We start from the raw sequence: 22,983 nt of genomic DNA, 5'->3' as shown, positions 1-22,983 counted from the left end.
GACGCTGCCTCCTCCCCCTCCCGCTCTATGACGCTGCCTCCTCCTCCTCCCGCTCTACAACGCTGCCTCCTCTCCCTCCCGCTCTGCGATGCTGCCTCCTCCCGCTCTACGACGATGCTGCCTCCTCCCGCTCTACGACGATGCTGCCTCCTCCCCCTCCCGCTCTACGATGCTGCCTCCTCCCCCTCCCGCTCTGCGACGCTACCTCCTCCCCCTCCCGCTCTGCGACGCTGCCTCCTCCCCCTCCCGCTCTGCGACGCTGCCTCCTCCCCCTCCCGCTCTGCAACACTTCTTTTTCTGTAATTGTATTGTAGTGTGTGTAGGGTAACGTAGTTGTTTTCAGCCTGCAGAGATTGGTTGGAGCTATACAAATATATATCGTATATATCCTCCCTGTAGTACAGGGCAGTCGTGGGTGACATGTCGGAGCGCTCTTCTTTCACGCTTTCCCATCCATAGCTCTGACTTGTTACTCTGGTGCAGTAATTGCTGTGTACACAAGCGTCAGTCACTTTGGTGTGTGGCAAAGCTTTCCTTTAATCACCGAATATCCTAAAATGCTGTTATATAACAGTGGCGATCTCTGATCTCGGCATGAAAGGACTTGTTGAAAGATTGCCTCAAAACTAAGATCCACACCTTTAACTGCTTCCCGCCTGCTCGGGACGGCTGCCGCACAGGTGATGCCTTGGAGCTGGGAGATGAGGTGGTTATCAGTCACATACACAGGCTGCAGAGTAGCGCTGGGCCCCGGTGAGCAGGCAGGGGTCCGGGGTGCAGGCAGGGGTCCGGGGTGCAGGCAGGGGTCCGGGATGCAGGCAGGGGTCCGGGGTGCAGGCAGGGTCCGGGGTGCAGGCAGGGCCTCCGGGGTGCAGGCAGGGCCCCCGGTGAGCAGGCAGGGTCCGGGGTGCAGGCAGGGGTCCGGGGTGCAGGCAGGGTCCGGGGTGCAGGCAGGGCCCCCGGTGAGCAGGCAGGGCCCCGGGGTGCAGGCAGGGTCCGGGGTGCAGGCAGGGCCCCCGGTGAGCAGGCAGGGTCCGGGGTGCAGGCAGGGCCCCCGGTGAGCAGGCAGGGCCCCGGGGTGCAGGCAGGGTCCGAGGTGCAGGCAGGGCCCCCGGTGAGCAGGCAGGGCCCCGGGGTGCAGGCAGGGTCCGGGGTGCAGGCAGGGCCCCCGGTGAGCAGGCAGGGCCCCGGGGTGCAGGCAGGGTCCGGGGTGCAGGCAGGGCCCCCGGTGAGCAGGCAGGGCCCCGGGGTGCAGGCAGGGTCCGGGGTGCAGGCAGGGCCCCCGGTGAGCAGGCAGGGCCCCGGGGTGCAGGCAGGGTCCGGGGTGCAGGCAGGGCCCCCGGTGAGCAGGCAGGGCCCCGGGGTGCAGGCAGGGTCCGAGGTGCAGGCAGGGCCCCCGGTGAGCAGGCAGGGCCCCGGGGTGCAGGCAGGGTCCGGGGTGCAGGCAGGGCCCCCGGTGAGCAGGCAGGGTCCGGGGTGCAGGCAGGGTCCAGGGTGTACTCTGCTCTGATATGAAGCAGGGTAAGAAGTCCAGGGCAGAGTTAATTTCTTTCTCCGGCTGCCGCTCCCTTCCAGAATCAACGTGCGTTTCCACCAAATCCAGTTAAATATTTACAGAGCTCGCAAGAAGGATTTTTGAACTATTGCTCCTTGCTTTTCCTTTCGGTGTTTACATTCTGACTGTTCCTTTCTTCCTAGTGTCATCCAAGCTCCATTACCCAGTCCTGTCGACAAGGTAAGGCACTCACGTTTTACCTAATAGATCCGTTACCCTCCGGGGATCTTGTTCACTCCCCTCGTCCTCATCTTTTGTCCATTTTATCTCAATGTTGAGCCTATTGTGTATTTATGAGCCGGCAGCCCTTTTCCAGCTGACGGCTGATTGACGCTGTGCATACATAAGTATACGCTGTGCGTGCTGCTGACACAGATTTTATTGCTTCCACTTACATCGTCTTGATTTTTTTTTTTTCATTGGAAAGATGATTTTAGGCTTTCATGATATTGCTCCTGCAGTAGCTACCTATGAACCCCCCTTAGAATATATGACCTATATGGTGCCCACTGCTACCCCCCAATATTTTTGCTCCGGGAATGCCTATGAAGGGTTGACTCACCCTGGCACAGCTGACTATTCCGTCCTGCCCAGGTCACTCTGCAGCGCTGGTCCTCGTGTAATAATTACATTCCTCAGTGTTTCCATCTCTGTTTCCTACATAAAACGGTTCATTTCCAGGATAGTCTGAGCTACATGCAGTCATATTATCATTGTGTTCTGTAGATACAGGCAGGGCGGTTTATTATTTTTGTTTTATGCTTAAAGGGACTGTCCACTATTGCACAACCCCTTCTTATTAGCTCATCTGCCCAACGTAACATACAAAAGCCTCATCTTGCCTCCCATGTTGGCACTGTATCCCCTGGCTTAAGAGGTCAGCCATGACTGCCGGGGAAAATTGTGCCGATATCGCAGGAACAGAACTGACCCGGGAAGTAAGTGTGAGGATTTTTGTTGTTGTTTTTTTTTTTTACCTTTTCTGTTGGACAGTAAAGCTATGAAGGTGTTGTCCAATAGTGTCCAACAACCCTTTAAATACGTTGTTTACGTTTTGCAACTTTTTTTGCAACTTTCTTTTTTTTTTGTTAATTTACTCCTGAAAAGGCAAAATTGTGAAACTTTTTATGTTGTTGGCATTCATTTTCTACCATTTTGTTGCTGCAGAGTTTATAAGTCCTTCAATTTGCTACAAGGTCTGTAAAAGATGAGGCCAATCCATGAGAGTTCATGCTCCTGGCTCGGACAGCTCTCCCTTCTCTGCTCTCTTCCACATCATTCAGACACGGACTACGATGCACAGACCGACCGCACGTCTTCTGACCTGTACTCCACAGCCTCTTATAGTCTCATGAGACTGCCAAGTTCAGGTCAGGAGACCCGCGGGCCAGGACGTACCTCGCGGGCCAGGACGTACCTCGCGGGCCAGGACGTACCTCGCGGGCCAGGACGTACCTCGCGGGCCAGGACGTACCTCGCGGGCCAGGACGTACCTCGCGGGCCAGGACGTACCTCGCGGGCCAGGACGTACCTCGCGGGCCAGGACGTACCTCGCGGGCCAGGACGTACCTCGCGGGCCAGGACGTACCTCGCGGGCCAGGACGTACCTCGCGGGCCAGGACGTACCTCGCGGGCCAGGACGTACCTCGCGGGCCAGGACGTACCTCGCGGGCCAGGACGTACCTCGTAGTCCGCACACCTGAATGAGGCTTTAGGATGGCAGCAGGAGGGGAGCTTGATTGGATTGTACCTAGGTAGGAAAGCATGTAAATTACTATGATGATGCCTCACTCACTCTTAGATAAGGAGGTAAGCACTCGATCCTTCATAAGCTGTAGATGGGGGTAAATCACTCAAGGAATGAGGCTCTGCTGATACATGAGAGCTAGTGAAGAAGCAGACGCCTGTTTTCATGTAAGAATCAAAATTACATTGGGAATGTGGTGGGAGATTCTATTTTCTGATGGCAAGAAATTATGAATGGCCTAAATTTCTTGCATACATGTATATTTCTTTGCTAAAAAGGCACAAAAAAACCCCAAACAATTAGTATATTTTCTTGTTTCAGGTTGCTGCTCACACTCCCAGTATGTACTCTCAGGAACTGTTCCAACTCTCTCAGTATCTACAGGTAAGTCGCTCGTTTCCTTGAAATTGTTCCATTAATGAAGGTTATCTAAAATGTGATTAGACTGATAAGCTGCCAATCCTGACATTTCTACAGGGCTTTCTAAGAAAGGCCCATGTGAATGCAGGAGAACCTAATCGGTTCATGGTTGGTGTTGGAGAAGGTTGATCTCTCGGATTGACATTTTGCCTCTCACTTTACCATTTTTTTTTTCTGCAGGAGGCCTTACATCGGGAACAGATGTTGGAACAGAAGTTGGCCACTCTTCAGAGGCTACTAGCCAATACACAGGAAGCTTCAGATACTAGTTGGCAGGTATCAGAAAGACATCATGAGCTGTTCCATTTCTTCCGCCTTGGACACTTGACCATCGTGTGGACGTCTGCTCCACCTTGTTCTGAATTTCACTCATTTTGTTCAGGATGCACACTCACAGGACGCATCCTCGTTTCTTCTAAGAGACCAGACCATCTTGGGTTTACAGATGGAAATTACTGAGTCATGTTTTCTTTGTAGTTCCTCTTTCGACATCCGAAATAAGACCCTCAAAACTACTAACGTACGAATTTCCAGGCCTCTTGTATTTCCCTAGGAGGTCCAACCTTTGGGCTTGTCACTGGCAGCATGAATTGGTGATGCATGCCTAGTACCAGTTTTTACCTTCAGAGTGGTCACAATTGGGCACTTTCCGTATTTTAATCCCATAAATATAAGCTTACAAATTCTCTTTACATGTGAATATCTCTAAAATTAAGTCTATTTTTTTCAAGGAACACAAACGGATAAATTAAATAAAGAAGTCCTATGCTGTGTCCTACTGTATCTCATATCACAATTGTTGCTGAGATATCTAAAAATAAATTTTCCGTGTCTCAGGAGCTCTTCCTATTCCCCTTTTCCCTCTTCCCTGTTTTGTTTCTGACTGCAGCAGGAGCCTCCCCCCTAAGCAGAAGGATAAAAAAAAGCTTTAGCTTCTCACATTGACTAAGTATTGACCCTTCAGTTTGTGTAATTGTATATATTTTCTTTATTATTTTTTTTAAGGCCCTTATAGATGAAGACCGGCTTCTTTCACGATTAGAAGTGATGGGGAACCAGTTGCAAGCTTATTCAAAAGTGAGTCTGGATGACTGTAGACTTTTGTGGCTGTCTGGCTACAATGATCGACACTAGTGGAAAGTGGCTCAAAAGGAGTCCGGTGTTTAATATGTCTTCCTTTGTTTAATTGGCTCCACCGTGGTCATGTCTGACTTGCAGTTTTTCGGCGTTCATATAGAATCTCCTAATGGAGTCAAGAACGTGATTAAAGATGTGGTGTAAACGCAGCCTTATCGCTGAAAAGTTAAAGAACCAGTCTCGCCAACCCTCAGGCCTGGAGAGATTATAGCTGCTGTAACAAGATATGTGATCATATCACAACGTCTTTGACTCTTGTTGCTTTCTTTTTCCATTATGGAACAATTCCACTAAATGAGTCTTATTCATGAGTGAAATACTGGACCGATAAAGTGCCCATTTAATCGTATCCGACTTGTTCTAAAGGACCTCCTTTCCTGGTGACATACTAATATGGTTAGTCGTCTGTTGACTATAAATGTTATGGAAACATGATTTCTCCTAATCCGATTGTCTTTCTTCAGAGTCAAACGGATGATGGGATTCGGAAAGAGTTAATAGCGTTGCAGGAGGACAAACACAACTACGAGACAACGGCTAAAGAGTCTCTGAGGCGAGTTCTTCAGGAGAAAATTGAGGTGGTGAGGAAGCTGTCTGAAGTTGAGGTAAGACCTGATGGTGACGAGTCCTACAGTTTTAACACATGGGCTGCGCATGCTCCACAGGCGGGCTGCGCATGCTCCACAGGCGGGCTGCGCATGCTCCACAGGCGGGCTGCGCATGCTCCACAGGCGGGCTGCGCATGCTCCACAGGCGGGCTGCGCATGCTCCACAGGCGGGCTGCGCATGCTCCACAGGCGGGCTGCGCATGCTCCACAGGCGGGCTGCGCATGCTCCACAGGCGGGCTGCGCATGCTCCACAGGCGGGCTGCGCATGCTCCACAGGCGGGCTGCGCATGCTCCACAGGCGGGCTGCGCATGCTCCACAGGCGGGCTGCGCATGCTCCACAGGCGGGCTGCGCATGCTCCACAGGCGGGCTGCGCATGCTCCACAGGCGGGCTGCGCATGCTACAAAACTCTCCATCTTTGTGAAAAGAAGCACGGTCAGTGAAATTTGAGAATTTCTGTATAGCGAATGCAAGGCTTTCACAATTATATATTAGACCAGATCATTTTTATTCATTTATTTTATTTATTGAACAAGAAAAACAGCCAAGCATGTGTTTAGCATTCTTTGGGGGGATATTTCTAAAGGGTTCCTCAATACTGGAACTTGTGCTTCTGTTATGCTTCATTTAGATCAGATCCATTTTTTTTTATTATTTTTTTTTTAAAGGGCTCAGCATGTTCAGTTGAACGGCGCCAATAACAACATTTCTTCAGCATATCCCCGTTGGACATGTGCATCAGTAGCTTAGGACACCTTCCAATAGCGCGCCATCATTGGTGTGTTTTGCCGTCCCAATGTGGGAGTGGACACCATCAGACAACCGCTTTTAGCGGCTCTCTCAGTGAGTGATGTCAAAAAGACGGAAACCTGAGAGAACAGAGCCAAACTGGAGACTAATAAATGTGTCTTAACAAGTGATATCTTCAGAATTTCTGCTCCTTCGAGAAAATCACAAAAGAAAAAGAAAACGAATGGCAGATGTTATGTGAAAGATTTCCAATCTCAGAAATGTCGTTGTCTAATCTTCCACGTGTGAATTTATTCTATCTGTAGTGATGGGATTTTGGCTGTTCTGCACATGACCCTTTATTATTATTATTGTTCCAGAGAAGTCTAAGTAACACAGAAGATGAATGTACCCATCTGAAGGAGATGAATGAGCGGACCCAGGAAGAGTTACGAGAGCTCGCCAACAAGTACAACGGGGCTGTGAATGAAATCAAAGACCTAACTGACAAACTGAAGGTAATTAACCGCAGGCCCCGAATGTTATTTTTTATTTTGAGCTTTTAATTTACAAAGCTTTTCACTAATCGATTAACGTAATCGGGTTATTAAATGTTTTTTAAGTTTATAGGTCACAGAAATTTCAATTAAATTCTTCATATCACCCACCACCTTATTGTTTACAGCCTTGCCCTTGAGGTCACGTGTGTATTCTGTGTCCTTCACCTCTTACACATTGAGACCAGTGAAAGACTACTGACAACAGTGTTAAAATGTAGCGTTGCCGAAAGAAAAAAAAAAACCAAAAACCGCAAACCATTCTCTGCATCCGTGATCATCGGCTTCTTGTTATTCGCTCCCTATCCATACACAGAGCATAAAGTGCATATGCAGTGTTTCGCCCCCTTGTCACCTCTAGGGTTTTTTTTCCATTTATGATCTTATGATGCTTGCAACTATTTAGTACTGTTAAAGATGGTGCAACAATGTCCAGACTGATTCTGTCTGGCAAAATAAAATGGGAAGAAACTCAGTCTTCTAAGTGCAAATATATAAGTGTCTTGCTCTCATCCATGGGAATAACTGCGCACATAGGAAATCGAGGTGCCGAGCGTCGGGCAGCCATCCTGCGAGGGAAGCAGTGGAGATCCGTGCATGTCGCAGAGGTGATGCCTAAACTTCAGCCCTACATGTAGCCAGAGCTCCTCCATGGCATCTAGATCACCTCTGCTTCACCCACTACAGGAGGCGGCTGCCTGTCACTTGGCGCAAATCATGGATTTTCACTGGAAACATTGCTATATAGGTGATTGGTAACAATAAACCTTTGCACATAGTCAACAAATTCTAAATTTCATAATCAATTTAGGTCAAAGAAAATGCAAAGCTTCAACTTCAGTTTTAATGATTTTTTTTTTGGGGGGGGAGGGGGGTGGGTGGGTATATTTTGAGTATTTGTAAGCCACCCACATCCTTCGTCCTTACCGCAGGTCTTTTGACCTCCTCGTCATCCAATGCCTTTTAAAGTGGCCCTCCCTCCACCCTATCACTAAAAATTGACTTATACAGCACTTTCCCTGCTGAGCTCCGTCGTTCTCCTCTTCTCCCAACGTTCCAGGCCTCTTCTGATCCAACATGGCTGATGTAGGGGTGCGGGGAGCTCAGTGGTGAGACTAAGCCATGCTTTCCCTACCTTTTGTGTGCTGTTCGATTGTGTATTGGACCCTGCCGTTGCGGTCTTTTCACATTAGCGTCTTCCATGGCTCTGCTGAAACTACTGTGCCAAAACCGAAGAATAAAGGATGGACACAATGCCAGCGTAGCGCATGAAGCCGAGAGAGGCTTGGTTTAGACTTAACACTGCATCGGCCATATTGTACTAAAGGAGACTGGAATGCCAGGAGAACATCGTAGGTCAGCGTGGATGGAGAATATATGTGCAAAATGCATAGTCACTTTTTAGAGATAATTGCTTTAACCCCTTCCCGACCTGTGACACAGCGTATGCGTCATGAAAGTCGGTGCCAATCCGACCTGTGACGCATATGCTGTGTCACAGAATGATCGCGTCCCTGCAGATCAGGTGAAAGGGTTAACTCCCATTTCACCCGATCTGCAGGGACAGGGGGAGTGGTAGTTTAGCCCAGGGGGGGTGGCTTCACCCCCTCGTGGCTACGATCGCTCTGATTGGCTGTTGAAAGTGAAACTGCCAATCAGAGCGATTTGTAATATTTCACCTAAAAAACTGGTGAAATATTACAATCCAGCCATGGCCGATGCTGCAATATCACCGGCCATGGCTGGAAACACTTATGTGCACCCACCCCACCCCACCGATCGCCCCCCCCAGTCCTCCGATCTGTGCTCCGCTCCCCTCCATCCTGTGCTCCGCTCCCCCGTCCTCCTGTCCGCTCCCCCCGTGCTCCAATCACACCCCCCGTGCTCCGATCCCCCCCGCACAGCGATCCCCCCCGTGCTCCGATCCACCCCCCCGCACAGCGATCCCCCACCCCGTGCTCCAATCCACCCCCCCCGTGTTTCGATCCACCCCCCCATGCTCCGATCCACCCCCCCGTGCTCCGACGCCCCCCCACCCGTGCCATGATCTTCCCCCCCCTTATACTTACCGAGCCTCCCGGGGTCCGTCCGTCTTCTTTCCTGGGCGCCGCCATGTTCCAAAATGGCGGGCGCATGCGCAGTGCGCCCGCCGAATCTGCCGGCAGATTCGTTCCAGAGTGAATTTTGATCACTGAGATATAACCTATCTCAGTGATCAAAATAAAAAAAATAGTAAATGACCCCCCCCCCCCTTTGTCACCCCCATAGGTAGGGACAATAAAAAAAATAAAGAATTTTTTTTTTTTCCACTACGGTTAGGGTTAGGGTTAGGGCTAGGGGTAGGGTTAGGGTTAGGGTTCGGGATGTGCACACGTATTCTGGTCCTCTGTGGATTTTTCCGCAGAGGATATGATAAATCCGCAGTGCTAAACCGCTGTGGATTTACCGCGGTTTTTCTGCGCATTTCACTGCGGTTTTACAACTGCGATTTTCTATTGGAGCAGTTGTAAAACCGCTGTGGAATCCGCAGAAAGAAGTGACATGCTGCGGAATGTAAACCGCTGCGTTTCCGTGCAGTTTTTCCGCAGCATGTGTACAGCGATTTTTGTTTCCCATAGGTTTATATTGAACTGTAAACTCATGGGAAACTGCTGCGTTTTCCGCACCGTGTGCACATACCTTTAGAATTAGGCTATGTGCACACGGTGCAGATTTGGCTGCGGATTCGCAGCAGAGTTCCCTCACGTTTACAGTACCATGTAAACATATGGAAAACCAAATCCGCTGTGCCCATGGTGCGGAAAAAACGACGCGGAAACGCTGCGTTGTATTTTCCGCAGCTTGTCAATTCTTTGTGCGGATTCCGCAGCGTTTTACACCTGTTCCTCAATAGGAATCCACAGGTGAAATCCGCACAAAAAACACTGGCAATCCGTGGTAAATCCGCAGGTAAAACACAGTGCCTTTTACCCGTGGATTTTTCAAAAATGGTGCGGAAATATCTCACACGAATCCGCAACATTGGCACATAGCCTTAGGGTTAGGGTTGGGTTGGAATTAGGGTTGTGGTTAGGGTTAGGGGTGTGTTGGGGTTAGGGTTGTGGTTAGGGGTGTGTTGGGGTTAGGGTTGTGATTAGGGTTACGGCTACAGTTGGGATAAGGCTTAGGGGTGTGTTGGCGTCAGAATTGAGGGGTTTCCACAGTTTAGGCACATCAGGGGGTCTCCAAACGCAACATGGCGCCACCATTGATTCCAGCCAATCTTGTATTCAAAAGGTCAAATGGTGCTCCCTCACTTCCGAGCCCCGACGTGTGCCCAAACAGTGGTTTACCCCCACATATGGGGTACCAGCATACTCAGGACAAACTGCGCAACAATTACTGGGGTCCAATTTCTCCTGTTACCCTTGAGAAAATAAAAAATTGCTTGCTAAAACATCATTTTTGAGGAAAGAAAAATGATTTTTTTATTTTCACGGCTCTGCGTTGTAAATGTCTGTGAAGCACTTGGGGGTTCAAAGTGCTCACCACATATCTAGATAAGTTCCTTGGGGGGTCTAGTTTCCAAAATGGGGTCACTTGTGGGGGGTTTCTACTGTTTAGGCACACCAGGGGCTCTGCAAACGCAACGTGACGTCCGCAGACCATTCCATCAAAGTCTGCATTTCAAAAGTCACTACTTCCCTTCTGAGCCCCGACGTGTGCCCAAACAGTGGTTTACCCACACACATGGGATATCGGCGTACTCAGGAGAAACTGGACAACAACTTTTGTGGTCCAATTTCTCCTGTAACCCTTGGGAAAATAAAAAATTCTGGGCTAAATAATTATTTTTGAGGAAAGAAAACGCATTTATTATTTTCACGGCTCTGCGTTATAAACTTCTGTGAAGCACTTGGGGGTTGAAAGTGCTCACCACATATCTAGATAATTTTATTTCGGGGTCTAGTTTCCAAAATGGGGTCACTTGTGGGGGGTTTCTACTGTTTAGTCACATCAGGGGCTCTGCAAACGCAACGTGATGCCCGTAGAGCATTCCATCAAAGTCTGTATTTCAAAACGTCACTACTTCACTTCCGAGCCCCGGCAAGTGCCCAAATAGTAGTTTACCCCCACATATGGGGTATCACCGTACTCAGGAGAAACTGGACAACAAATATTGGGGACAAATTTCTCCTGTTACCCTTGGGAAAATTAAAAAATTCTGGGCTAAAAAAATATTTTTGAGGAAAGAAAACGTATTTATTATTTTCACTGCTCTGTGTTATGAACTTCTGTGAAGCACTTGGGGGATCAAAGTGCTCACCTCACATCTAGATAAGTTCCTTGGGGGGTCTAGTTTCCAAAATGGGGTCACTTGTGGGAGGTTTCTACTGTTTAGGCACACCAGGGGCTCTGCAAACGCAACGTGATGCCCGTAGAGCATTCCATCAAAGTCTGCATTTCAAAACGTCACTACTTCACTTCCGAGCCCCAGCATGTGCCTAAACAGTGGTTTACCCCCACATATGGGGTATGAGCGTACTCAGGAGAAACTGGACAACAACTTTTGGGGTCAAATTTCTCCTGTTACCCTTGGGAAAATAAAAAATTGTGGGCTAAAAAATCATTTTTGAGAAAAGAATTTTTTTTTTTTTTTTTTCATGGCTCTGCGTTATAAACTTCTGTGAAGCACTTGAGGGTTCAAAGTGCTCACCACACATCTAGATTAGTTCCTTTGGGGGTCTAGTTTCCAAAATGGGGTCATTTGTGGGGGATCTCCAATGTTTAGGCACACAGGGGCTCTCCAAACGCGACATGGTGTCCGCTAATGATTGGAGCTAATTTTCCATTTAAAAAGCCAAATGGCGTGCCATCCCTTCTGAGCCCTGCCGTGCGCCCAAACAGTGGTTTACCCCCACATATGGGGTATCCGCGTACTCAGGACAAACTGGACAACAACATTTGTGGTCCAATTTCTCCTATTACCATTGGCAAAATAGGAAATTCCAGGCTAAAAAATCATTTTTGAGAAAAGAAAAATTATTTTTTATTTTCATGGCTCTGCATTATAAACTTCTGTGAAGCACCTGGGGGTTTAAAGTGCTCAGTATGCATCTAGATAAGTTCCTTGGGGGGTCTAGTTTCCAAAATGGGGTCACTTGTGGGGGAGCTCCAATGCATAGGCACACAGGGGCTCTCCAAACGCGACATGGTGTCCGCTAACAATTGGAGCTAATTTTCCATTCAAAAAGTCAAAAGGCGCGCCTTCCCTTCCGAGCCCTGCCGTGTGCCCAAACAGTGGTTTACCCCCACATATGAGGTATCTGCGTACTCGGGAGAAATTGCTCAACAAATTTTAGGATCCATTTTATCCTATTGCCCATGTGAAAATGAAAAAATTGAGGCGAAAATAAATTTTTTGTGAAAGTACTTTTTCATTTTTACGGATCAATTTGTGAAACACCTGAGGGTTTAAAGTGCTCACTAGGCATCTAGATAAGTTCCTTGGGGGGTCCAGTTTCCAAAATGGGGTCACTTGTGGGGGAGCTCCAATGTTTAGGCACACAGGGGCTCTCCAAACGCGACATGGTGTCCGCTAACGATGGAGATAATTTTTCATTCAAAAAGTCAAATGGCGCTCCTTCCCTTCCGAACCTTACCATGTGCCCAAACAGTGGTTTACCCCCACATGTGAGGTATTGGTGTACTCAGGAGAAATTGCCCAACAAATTTTATGATCCATTTTATCCTGTTGTCCATGTGAAAATGAAAAAATTGAGGCTAAAAGAATTTTTTTGTGAAAAAAAGTACTTTTTCATTTTTACGGATCAATTTGTGAAGCTCCTGGGGGTTTAAAGGGCTCACTATGCATCTAGATAAGTTCCTTGGGGCGTCTAGTTTCCAAAATGGGGTCACTTGTGGGGGAGCTCCAATTTTTAGGCACACGGGGGCTCTCCAAACGTGACATGGTGTCCGCTAAAGAGTGCAGCCAATTCTTCATTCAAAAAGTCAAATGGCGCTCCTTCCCTTCCAAGCCCTGCCGTGCGCCCAAACAGTGGTTTACCCCCACATATGAGGTATCAGCGTACTCAGGACAAATTGGACAACAACTTTCGTTGTTCAGTTTCTCCTTTTACCATTGGGAAAATAAAAAAATTGTTGCTGAAAAATCATTTTTGTGACTAAAAAGTTAAATGTTCATTTTTTCCTTCCATGTTGCTTCTGCTGCTGTGAAGCACCTGAAGGGTTAATAAACTTCTTGAATGTGGTTTTGTGCACCTTGAGGGGAGCAGTTTTTAGAATGTTGTCACTTTTGGGTATTTTCAGCCATATAGACCCCTCAAACTGACTTCAAATGTGAGGTGGTCCCTAAAAAAAATGGTTTTGTAAATTTCGTTGTAAAAATGAGAAAAATCGCTGGTCAAATTTTAACCCTTATAACTTCCTAGCAAAAAAAAATTTTGTTTCCAAAATTGTGCTGATGTAAAGTAGACGTGTGGGAAATGTTATTTATTAACTATTTTGTGTCACATAACTCTCTGGTTTAACAGAATAAAAATTCAAAATGTGAAAATTGCGAAATTTTCAAAATTTTCGCCAAATTTCCGTTTTTATCACAAATAAACACAGAATTTATTGACCTAAATTTACCACTAACATGAAGCCCAATATGTCACGAAAAAACAATCTCAGAACCGCTAGGATCCATTGAAGCGTTCCTGAGTTATTACCTCATAAAGGGACACTGGTCAGAATTGCAAAAAACGGCAAGGTCTTTAAGGTCAAAATAGGCTGGGTCATGAAGGGGTTAAAGGGGTTGTCCAGGACTTTTATAGACTTAAAATAGGTCATCAAAATTCCATTGGTGTAGGCCAACAGTAGCATCTGCAGTACCCAAGAACGGCCACTACACTGTGCACAGAGCTGTACATAAGGCTGCAGTGGGGCTGCAAACCGCTCGATCAGTGGGGTGGTGGGTGCCTGCTGTCGACCCCGACCAAACTGATATTGATGACCTATTAAAAGGATCTGTAAGGCCGGGTTCACACTGCGTTAGTGTGATCCGTTAGACGGACTACGTTACACCGCGGCATAACTCGGTGTAACGTAGTCCGTTAACGCCGCCATTACTTCCTATGCCGGACACATCGCTAGCGCACGCCCACAATGGACGTGTGCTAGCGATGTGCCGTCATTGAGTGACGGACCCGAGATGCGGGCTGCAGCGTTTCCGGGTCCGTCACCGCTAGCGCAGATGGAGCTAGCAGATGCTCTAACTGCACTAGCGTGCTGCTAAAGTCGGCACTTGCGTTAGCACAGTCCGTTTAACGTATGCGTTGAACGGACTGCACTAACGCAATTCGAACCTAGCTGCCCGGACAACTCCCGTCAACCATGGAAAGCTTTTTTTTTTTTTTGTTTTTTTTTTAATTTATTGAACTATCCAAAGCAATAATTTATTTTGTGACACATAACTTGGTACTAAAATCTGCCACTAAAGAAATCTCCCTTCCATGAATAATCCTAACTATTTATAAGAGCAGATCGGCGAGTGTTATCTATAAGTGGTGGGTAGCAGGTGTGCCCAGATCGGGGGTGCTGGACGGGTTTAGGATTACTCATGCGCCATATGGGATGTAGAAAGGTCACATTTCACTCTCTGACATATAATGTGTTGCTCTGGATTTTTTTTTCCTTTTGTAATCCATTTTACAGCAATGATATATCTCCCGGTTTGTTGTAAATATCTTTATAGTCTTCTGTAGAGGTTACTAGGTATCGGTAGACGTGCGGGACATTGTGACAAAGGCTCCTGGTATTCCACACCTGGAATAATGGTTTCCAGATAGGGACGTTACAGGGTCGGTGCTGCATTCCACCTCTTGGGATTTCAGCTGTCATCAAAATGTGATCTATGGGCCCCGGCCACCCTCCCACTCAGGGGCCCCAGCACAGTACTTCCTCTGTACGCTGGAAGGTATTTAGAGAGCGTACACTACACATATAATGATTTACAGTCTGTTTTACCCTTCGCCACGACAGCACCCCACATGAGAGAGAGGGATCCGCCCATAGGAACAGGAAACCTACAGAATAAAAGGAGGCGGTCCCCTCTCCTCCTCAGTTTAGGTTTCCTGTTCCTACAGGGACCCGGCTTACCTACAGATGAAGAGGATCCCTGGGCCATGCACCCGCCTGCGCCGGTTTCTGTGGGAACGGCAGGGGCTGCGGTACCAGAAGCAGCGGCGGGGGAGCCCCTGCTTGCAGCCTCCCCCCTCGTCTGGCCAAACATCCACGGTCCGGGTCCGGTCACCGTAGGTCCGGCCGGCACTGTGAGGACGCGCGCGCTGCAGCGGCCGGCTTAATAGCCTCTGGCGGCCGCATGGTGGTGAGAGCGGCGCGTCTAACCCGGAAGTCGCGGGAGCACTTCCGGGTTGGTCCGGGGAGGCAGGAGAATGGGCGGCAAGTTTAAAAATGCAGCGCTAGCGTCGGGCCGGTGTGTGTGAAATGGCTTCACCGGCCGACGAAGCGCACCTGCCCGCAGTGCAACAGCGCTCTCCCAGCAGGGAGAGAAGCACGAGGAGCAGCACAAAGAGTGGTGGCCGACCTCCAGAGAAGAGTTCTACCACCAAACGAATTCCGCCTCCAGAACCGGTACCTGTCAGCTTCACTGGGTGAGTTTTTGAAAGAGTCTCTTCCTATATGCTGATATATGTTCCTCCTGTATCCTTCCTCTAGACTAAGAAAAGGACACACAAATCTAAGCATAAAGAGTGTGCTTTATGTACGCAGCCCCTCCCGGATGATTATGCCAAAAAACTGTGTGCAGAGTGTATCATGCAAACTCTACGGCAGGAAAATATCATGACTCCCTCAGATGTCAGAGCTATTATCCGAGAAGAGATACAGGGTTTGGCGCAGACAAGTAGCGCCAGTACCCGTCAGCCTAGCAGGTCCCGGTCTCCGGTTAGTTCGGAGTCAGAGGGTGTATGTATTTCTTCAGACGAAGAGGGATCTCAGCCGAGCTCATCCGAGACTGAAGGGGGACTTTGTCTTCCCAACAGTAATGTGGACAATTTAATAAAATCTGTCAGGAGCACGATGGGGTGCCCAGATGGGAAAGAAAAGAAATCAGCACAGGACATAATGTTTGCGGGGTTAGGACAGAAGAAACGTAGGTCCTTCCCCGTCATACAAACCATCAAAGATATTGTCAAAAAGGAGTGGGACAAGCAGAATAGAGGGTTTTTACCATCATCCTCTAAAAGGCGCTATCCCTTCAGCGATGAAGACCTAAACACCTGGTCAAAGGTGCCAAAAGTTGATGCTGCGGTAGCCTCCACAACCAAACAGTCGGTCCTACCAGTGGAGGATTCAGGGGTCCTAACAGACCCGCTGGACCGTAAAGCAGAAGCTTTACTAAAGAGGTCATGGGAAGTCAATACGGGGGCGTTCAGGCCCGCCATATCTAGTACCTGTACTGCAAGATCTCTACTAGTATGGACGGAGCAATTGGAGGAACAGATTAGAGGCAAAACTTCGAGGGAATCTATCCTGCTGAAATTGCCTCAAATTAAAGAAGCAGTAGCATTCCTAGCTGATGCCTCAGTGGACTCGCTACGTCTTGCAGCCAGGTCAGCCGGCCTAGTCAACACAGCCCGGCGTGCACTCTGGCTAAAGAATTGGAAGGGGGACGCACAAGCTAAAGCAAAACTTTGTGCGATTCCCTGTCAGGGTGAGTTCCTTTTTGGGAAGACGCTGGATGAACTCCTGAATAAAGCAGGTGAAAGGAAGAAAGGCTTCCCTAACCAGTATCTTCCATCCTACAGGAGAGCCTTCAGGAGACGCCCCTTTACTAGGAACAAGCCGCTTGAACAAAGAGAGCGATGGGAGTCGAAGGACCCAAAGCAAAAAGGTGCCTTTTTTAGCGGGTCCCATAATCCGAGACGTAAATACCGCTAACCAGGAAGTAGGCGGCAGATTAAAATTTTTTCTTCCCCAATGGGGACAGATAACATCCAGCCAGTGGATTCTGGACATTGTGCAATACGGCCTTAAATTAGAATTTGATCGAATCCCTTGGGATTCCTTCATAATAACATCTCCAAAAGGTCAGGACCAACAGAGGGCTCTAGAAATAGAGATCCTATCTCTTCTATCTAAGAAAGTCCTGATTGAAGTTCCCCAGGATCAAAAAGGGAAAGGGTTCTACTCCCCTTTATTCCTGATTAATAAACCAGATGGTTCATTTAGAACCATCATAAATCTTAAAAAATTAAATTCTTTCCTGCGTAATCATACCTTCAAAATGGAATCCATTAGTTCTACCATAAAACTCTTATTCCCTAGGTGTGTCATGGCCGGAATAGACTTAAAGGACGCCTATTACCATCTTCCCATACATGCCGAACATCAGCAGTACCTAAGGGTAGCAGTCACCCTGGAGGGAAAGGTTCGTCACTTTCAATATGTTGCAATGCCATTTGGGCTTTCTATGGCTCCCCGCGTCTTCACTAAGGTGATACTAGAAGTGATGGCTCATCTACGCCAACGAGATACCTTGATAATACCCTACCTAGATGACTTTCTAGTGGTAGGAAGCTCTGCACTTCAATGTAAAACTCGTTTATCTAATACGATCTCGTCCCTACAGGAGTTAGGTTGGATCGTCAACTTCGAAAAATCTCGGCTGAATCCAGAAACCGTTCAGACATTTCTAGGAATCCAGCTAGACTCCGTAAGTCAGAAATGCTTTCTTCCTCAGTCAAAGAGGTTGACTATACAATCAAAGGTATCAGACGCAATACGCAAACCCTACATGACACTAAGAAAGGCCATGTCCTTACTGGGGTCATTATCATCATGTATCCCTGCTGTACCTTGGGCACAATTCCATACCCGTCAATTGCAGTACGAAGTATTGTCGGCTCAGGGGAAAGACGGTTATTTAGAAAGTAGAATAACTCTTTCCAGTAATGTCTTAGAATCGCTATCCTGGTGGCTAGACATGGACCACCTATCACGGGGTGTGCCATGGATAATAGACCCGTCTAAAATAATTACCACCGACGCCAGCCCTATTGGGTGGGGAGCACATATGGAAGACAATCTGGCCCAAAATACTTGGGGTCAGACAGAATTAATATGTTCCTCCAACTGGAAGGAGTTAAAAGCAATAGAATGTGCCTTATATCATTTTCTTCCGCAGATTCATGGAACAAATGTAAGAATTTACTCAGACAATTCCACCGCAGTGGCATACTTGAACCGTCAGGGTGGTACAAAGTCAGGAAGTCTGATGACCATAGCTGCAAACATCTTTCAGCTGGCAGAGGCTCATCTAACATCCTTAACAGCCCTGCACATCAAAGGTGTAGAGAACATCAGGGCAGACTACCTCAGCAGAAACGAGTTGCGTCAAGGAGAATGGACCTTAAACAAATCCATATTCAGAAGGATAACAGAAGCATGGGGGATACCACAAATCGACCTATTTGCCACAAGAGACAACCGGCAAGTACAAAGGTTCGCTTCCCTGAACACCAGGGATCACCCAGATATGTTGGACTCTCTCCACCATCCTTGGCGGTTCAGACTGGCATATGCCTTTCCTCCAATGTCTCTGATTCCTCTAGTGATCAGAAAGATCAGGAGGGAACAGGCAAGAGTAATCCTCATTGCACCATTCTGGCCGAAAAGACCATGGTTCTCTTGTCTCCAGACCATGTGCCTATGCGATCCTTGGATCCTCCCATCAGACAAGGAGCTGCTGTACCAAGGCCCCTTTTTCCACCCGCAAGTGAAAGGTCTTCACTTGACGGCGTGGAATTTGAGAGGCAACTATTAAGTTCCAGAGGGTTCTCAACAGAACTAGTAAACACCCTCTTATTGAGCAGGAAAAGATCTACCACCCTAATATATAGTAGGGTATGGAATAAATTTTTAGACTTCTACACGGTACCGTTCACTAAGCAAGTTCCACTCACACCTATCCTAGAGTTCTTGCAAAAAGGCCGAGAGTTAGGACTATCTGTAAATACCTTAAGAGTTCAGGTCTCGGCATTAGGAGCCCTATATGGATGCAATATAGCAGCTAATAGGTGGATCTCCAGATTCATAAAATCTTGTGAACGTAGTAAACCGGTCCATATTCCCCGTCTACCTCCGTGGGATTTAAATCTAGTATTAGAGGCCTTAACAAGCTCTCCATTTGAACCATTAGATTCAATACCTTTAAAAATCCTAACATATAAAGTAGCCTTACTAGTAGCCCTAACCTCAGCTAGACGGGTTAGTGACATCCAGGCCCTATCAGTAGACCCACCTTTCTTACTGATATTTCATGATCGGATAGTCCTGAAACCAGACCCCTCATACCTCCCTAAGGTAGCGTCCACCTACCACGGGTCACAAGAAATATTTCTCCCTTCCTTTTTTGATTCACCTGTAACTCCAGAACATCATAAGTTCCACACCTTAGATGTCAGAAGAGCCATCCTGACTTATATAGAAAGGTGTCAGACATGGAGGGAGAGTAGGGCTCTGTTTATCTCCTTTCAGGGCCACAAGAAAGGACATGGGGTCACGAGAGCTACCATATCTCGGTGGATCAGAGAGGCTATCTGCTTGGCCTATACGTCAAAAGGCGAGATTCCTCCAGTGGGTATAAAAGCGCACTCAACACGAGCCATGGCTTCCTCCTGGGCGGAACAAGCAGATGTACCGATCCATTTAATATGTAAGGCTGCAACTTGGTCTACACCTTCTACCTTCTACAACCATTATAGACTTGATCTGTCCACGTCTTCTGATCTGACCTTTGGTAGAGCTGTTCTTAATACAGTAATCCCACCCAAATAATGACTCTCTGAAAATCTCTCATGTGGGGTGCTGTCGTGGCGAAGGGTAAAAAGCCGGATTACGTACCGGTAATGCTCTTTTAATGAGTCCACGACAGCACCCATGTATTACCCTCCCTAAATTATGCACAGCTCTTTCCTTTAAGGTCACAAATAATGGTTGTATAGAGTTAAGAAATTTATGTGACTGAATAAGAATGAATACTAACACTTTTGCGGTTCCCCTTTTTATACTCTGTAACTAAACTGAGGAGGAGAGGGGACCGCCTCCTTTTATTCTGTAGGTTTCCTGTTCCTATGGGCGGATCCCTCTCTCTCATGTGGGGTGCTGTCGTGGACTCATTAAAAGAGCATTACCGGTACGTAATCCGGCTTTTTGTTGAGGTCTTCTCCTGGATTTCTTCAGACTAGTATTTAAAGTGTATACTCTCTCATAAAGTGGTGACAGAGTGATAGAACACGCCATAACTTTGATAGTGAGTGGCTCATCCTCTGGAGACCCCCACTGATCCTGATATATATGGTGTGTGCAATTTTTTTTTCTATTATATAAATTATAAATATTCTACATACAGCAGATGAATTGAGTATTAAACACATCACCAATTTTATAAGTAAATCTATTCCTAAAGGTGCTATTGACAAGAAATTCTTACCAGATGTCAGTAACACCCCATCCAATCCACACAGGCAAAGAAATCAGACCACAGATATACAGAAATTAAGTTGTGTATTAATGAGTAATGACACAGGGGAGAAAGTATTGAACACATGAAGAGGTGCAAAAAGCCATGGAAAGTCATGACACCAGCTGAAATCTATAAGTAATTAGAAAGCAATCCTGCCACTTAGTGAAAAATATCATCAGGTTCAATTGATGGCCTATAAAAAGGTGTCTCTTTACCAAGGTGCTACACAAGAAACCTCTCATGATGGGTTAAACCAGTGAGCTGTCTGAAGACATTCACAACCTTATTGTTGCTACACAAACCTATGGCATTGGTTATAGAAGAATTCCTAAACTACTGAAAGTTCCAGTGAGCACCGTTGGAGGGCCATAGTCCAAAAGTGGAAAGAACATCATTTCACCTTAAACCGGCCACGACCAGGTGTAAGATTTCAGCCAGAGGAGTGAAATGAATTAGAAGAAGAGTTGTCCAAGAGCCAAAGACCACCTGTGAAGAGCTACAGAAAGGTCTGGAATCAGCAGGTACAATTATTTCAAGGAAAGCAATAAGTAATGCACTCAACCTCCATTGCCTGCATACACGCTCACCACACAAAACTCCATTGCTGAACAAAAAGCATGTTTAAAGTGTGCTCAGCAACATTTAGACAAGCCTTTGAAATACTGGGAGAATATAGACTGGTCAGATGAGACCAAAATTGAACTCTTTGGAGGCCATAATACATGCCAAGTTTGTAGGCCAAAAGGCACTGCCTATCACCCCAATAACACCATACCTACAGTGAAGTTTGGAGGTGGGAACATCATGGCATGAGGCCGTTATTCAGTATACGGCACTGGCAAACTTCATATAATTGAAGGAACAATGAAAGGACAAATGTACCGAGACATTTTTGATCAAAGTCTGCTGCCATCTGCTAGAATGATTAAAATGAAACAACGGTAGGCATTTCAGCAAAACAATTATCCCAAACACGCAGCCAAGGAAACTCTCTCTATTCTTCGCTTCAGTGAAGGCAAATAAAGCTGCTAGAATGGCCGAGCCGATCACCGGACCTGAATTCAATGGAAAATTTATGGAAGGAACTAAAGCTCAGAGTTCATAGAAGGAGCCCACGGGACCTTCAGCATGGATGGGAAGAGTGTTTGTGAGGCAGAATGGGACAAAATCACACCTGAGCAATGCCTGCAACTAGTTTCTCCATACAGGAGGCATCTTGGAGCTGTCATCAACAACAAAGGCTTTTGTATGAAGTATTAAATAAATTTCAGTAAGCATGTTCAATACTTTCTCCCTGTGTCATTTCTCTTTATTTTCCATAATCTATGGACATTTATGGTTTGATTTCTTTGCCTGTGTGGATTGGATTGGTCGATACCGACATCTGGTGAGAATTTCATGTCCATAACACCTTTTAGAAATACATTTATTTAGGAAATTAGTGATGTGATCAATACTTATATGTACTCACTGTAACGTCCATATTACCATGGACGTATCCGCACATGCTCAGAGAGGTTTCTTTGGGCCTATGGGTACTTCTGAGCATGCTCTGCGAGGTTTCCCGGAACCTACGCTTAAATCCACACATGCTCGAAGAGGTTTCTTTGGGCCTACGTTTACATCCGCACATGCTCGGAGAGGTTTCTTTGGGCCTACGCTTACATTCGCACATGCTCGGAGAGGTTTCTTTGGGCCTACGCTTACATTCGCACATGCTCGGAGAGGTTTCTTTGGGTCTACATTTACATCCGCACATGTTCGGAGAGGTTTCTCTGGGCCTACGCTTACGTCCGCACATGCTCGGAGAGGTTTCTTTGGGCCTACATTTACATCCGCACATGTTCGGAGAGGTTTCTTTGGGCCTACGCTTACATCCGCACATGCTCGAAGAGGTTTCTTTGGGCCTACGCTTACATCCGCACATGCTCGAAGAGGTTTCTTTGGGCCTACGCTTACATCCGCACACGCTCGGAGAGGTTTCTTTGGGTCTACGCTTACATCCGCACATGCTCGGAGAGGTTTCTTGGGGCCTACGCTTACATCCGCACACGCTCAGAGAGGTTTCTTTGGGCCTACGCTTACATCTGCACATGTTCGGAGAGGTTTCTTTGGGCCTACTCTTACATCCGCGCATGCTCGGAGAGGTTTCTTTGGGTCTACGCTTACATCCGCACATGCTCAGAGAGGTTTCTTGGGGCCTACGCTTACATCCGCACACGCTCGGAGAGGTTTATGTGGGCCTACGCTTAAATCCGCACATGTTCGGAGAGGTTTCTTTGGGCCTACGCTTACATCCGGACATGCTCGGAGAGGTTTTCTGCGGCCTATATATACACCTGTGCATGCTCTATTGTTTCCCGAAGGCTACGGATACATTCGTGCATGCTCCAAGAGGGTTCCCGGCACACATCCACCTCAGATCCCACTCGTTTTTATTGCCATTTTTTACTCTCCACAGGCAGCTGAAGGTCGGCAAGAAGAAATCCAGCAGAAGGGCATCGCCGAGAAGAAGGACTTACAGCAAAAGATTGACGAGATGGAGGAGAAGGAACAGGAATTACAAGCGAAAATCGAAGCCTTGCAAGCAGACAACGATTTCACCAATGAGCGGCTCTCTGCCTTACAAGGTGAGTCCTCCCTCTGCGCTTCCTGCTTTCTTCTTTTTCTTTTTCTTTTTTTTTTCTTGGCCATTTTT

The 22,983-nt window shown here is 47.3% G+C and overlaps 1 protein-coding gene across 7 annotated transcripts in view; it reads left to right on the top strand.

Annotated features, from left to right (window-relative positions):
• The window catches only part of SLMAP (sarcolemma associated protein), a 105,810-nt gene that overhangs the window by 46,669 nt on the left and 36,158 nt on the right, over window positions 1-22,983 (top strand). For all 7 annotated transcript variants that reach the window (XM_069736668.1, XM_069736666.1, XM_069736671.1 and 4 more), the window contains exons 4-10: window positions 1,699-1,735; window positions 3,624-3,686; window positions 3,903-3,998; window positions 4,728-4,799; window positions 5,324-5,464; window positions 6,578-6,715; window positions 22,747-22,915. In XM_069736668.1, the coding sequence (XP_069592769.1) occupies window positions 1,699-1,735; window positions 3,624-3,686; window positions 3,903-3,998; window positions 4,728-4,799; window positions 5,324-5,464; window positions 6,578-6,715; window positions 22,747-22,915 (716 nt within the window). The remainder of the gene's footprint in view (window positions 1-1,698; window positions 1,736-3,623; window positions 3,687-3,902; window positions 3,999-4,727; window positions 4,800-5,323; window positions 5,465-6,577; window positions 6,716-22,746; window positions 22,916-22,983) is intronic.

Source organism: Ranitomeya imitator, chromosome 8 (genome assembly GCF_032444005.1).
Source record: "Ranitomeya imitator isolate aRanImi1 chromosome 8, aRanImi1.pri, whole genome shotgun sequence".
In the NCBI taxonomy this organism is placed as follows: Eukaryota; Metazoa; Chordata; class Amphibia; order Anura; family Dendrobatidae; genus Ranitomeya; species Ranitomeya imitator.
Note: the sequence above shows the minus strand (reverse complement) of the source record. Positions and strands in the feature narration are given on the sequence as shown.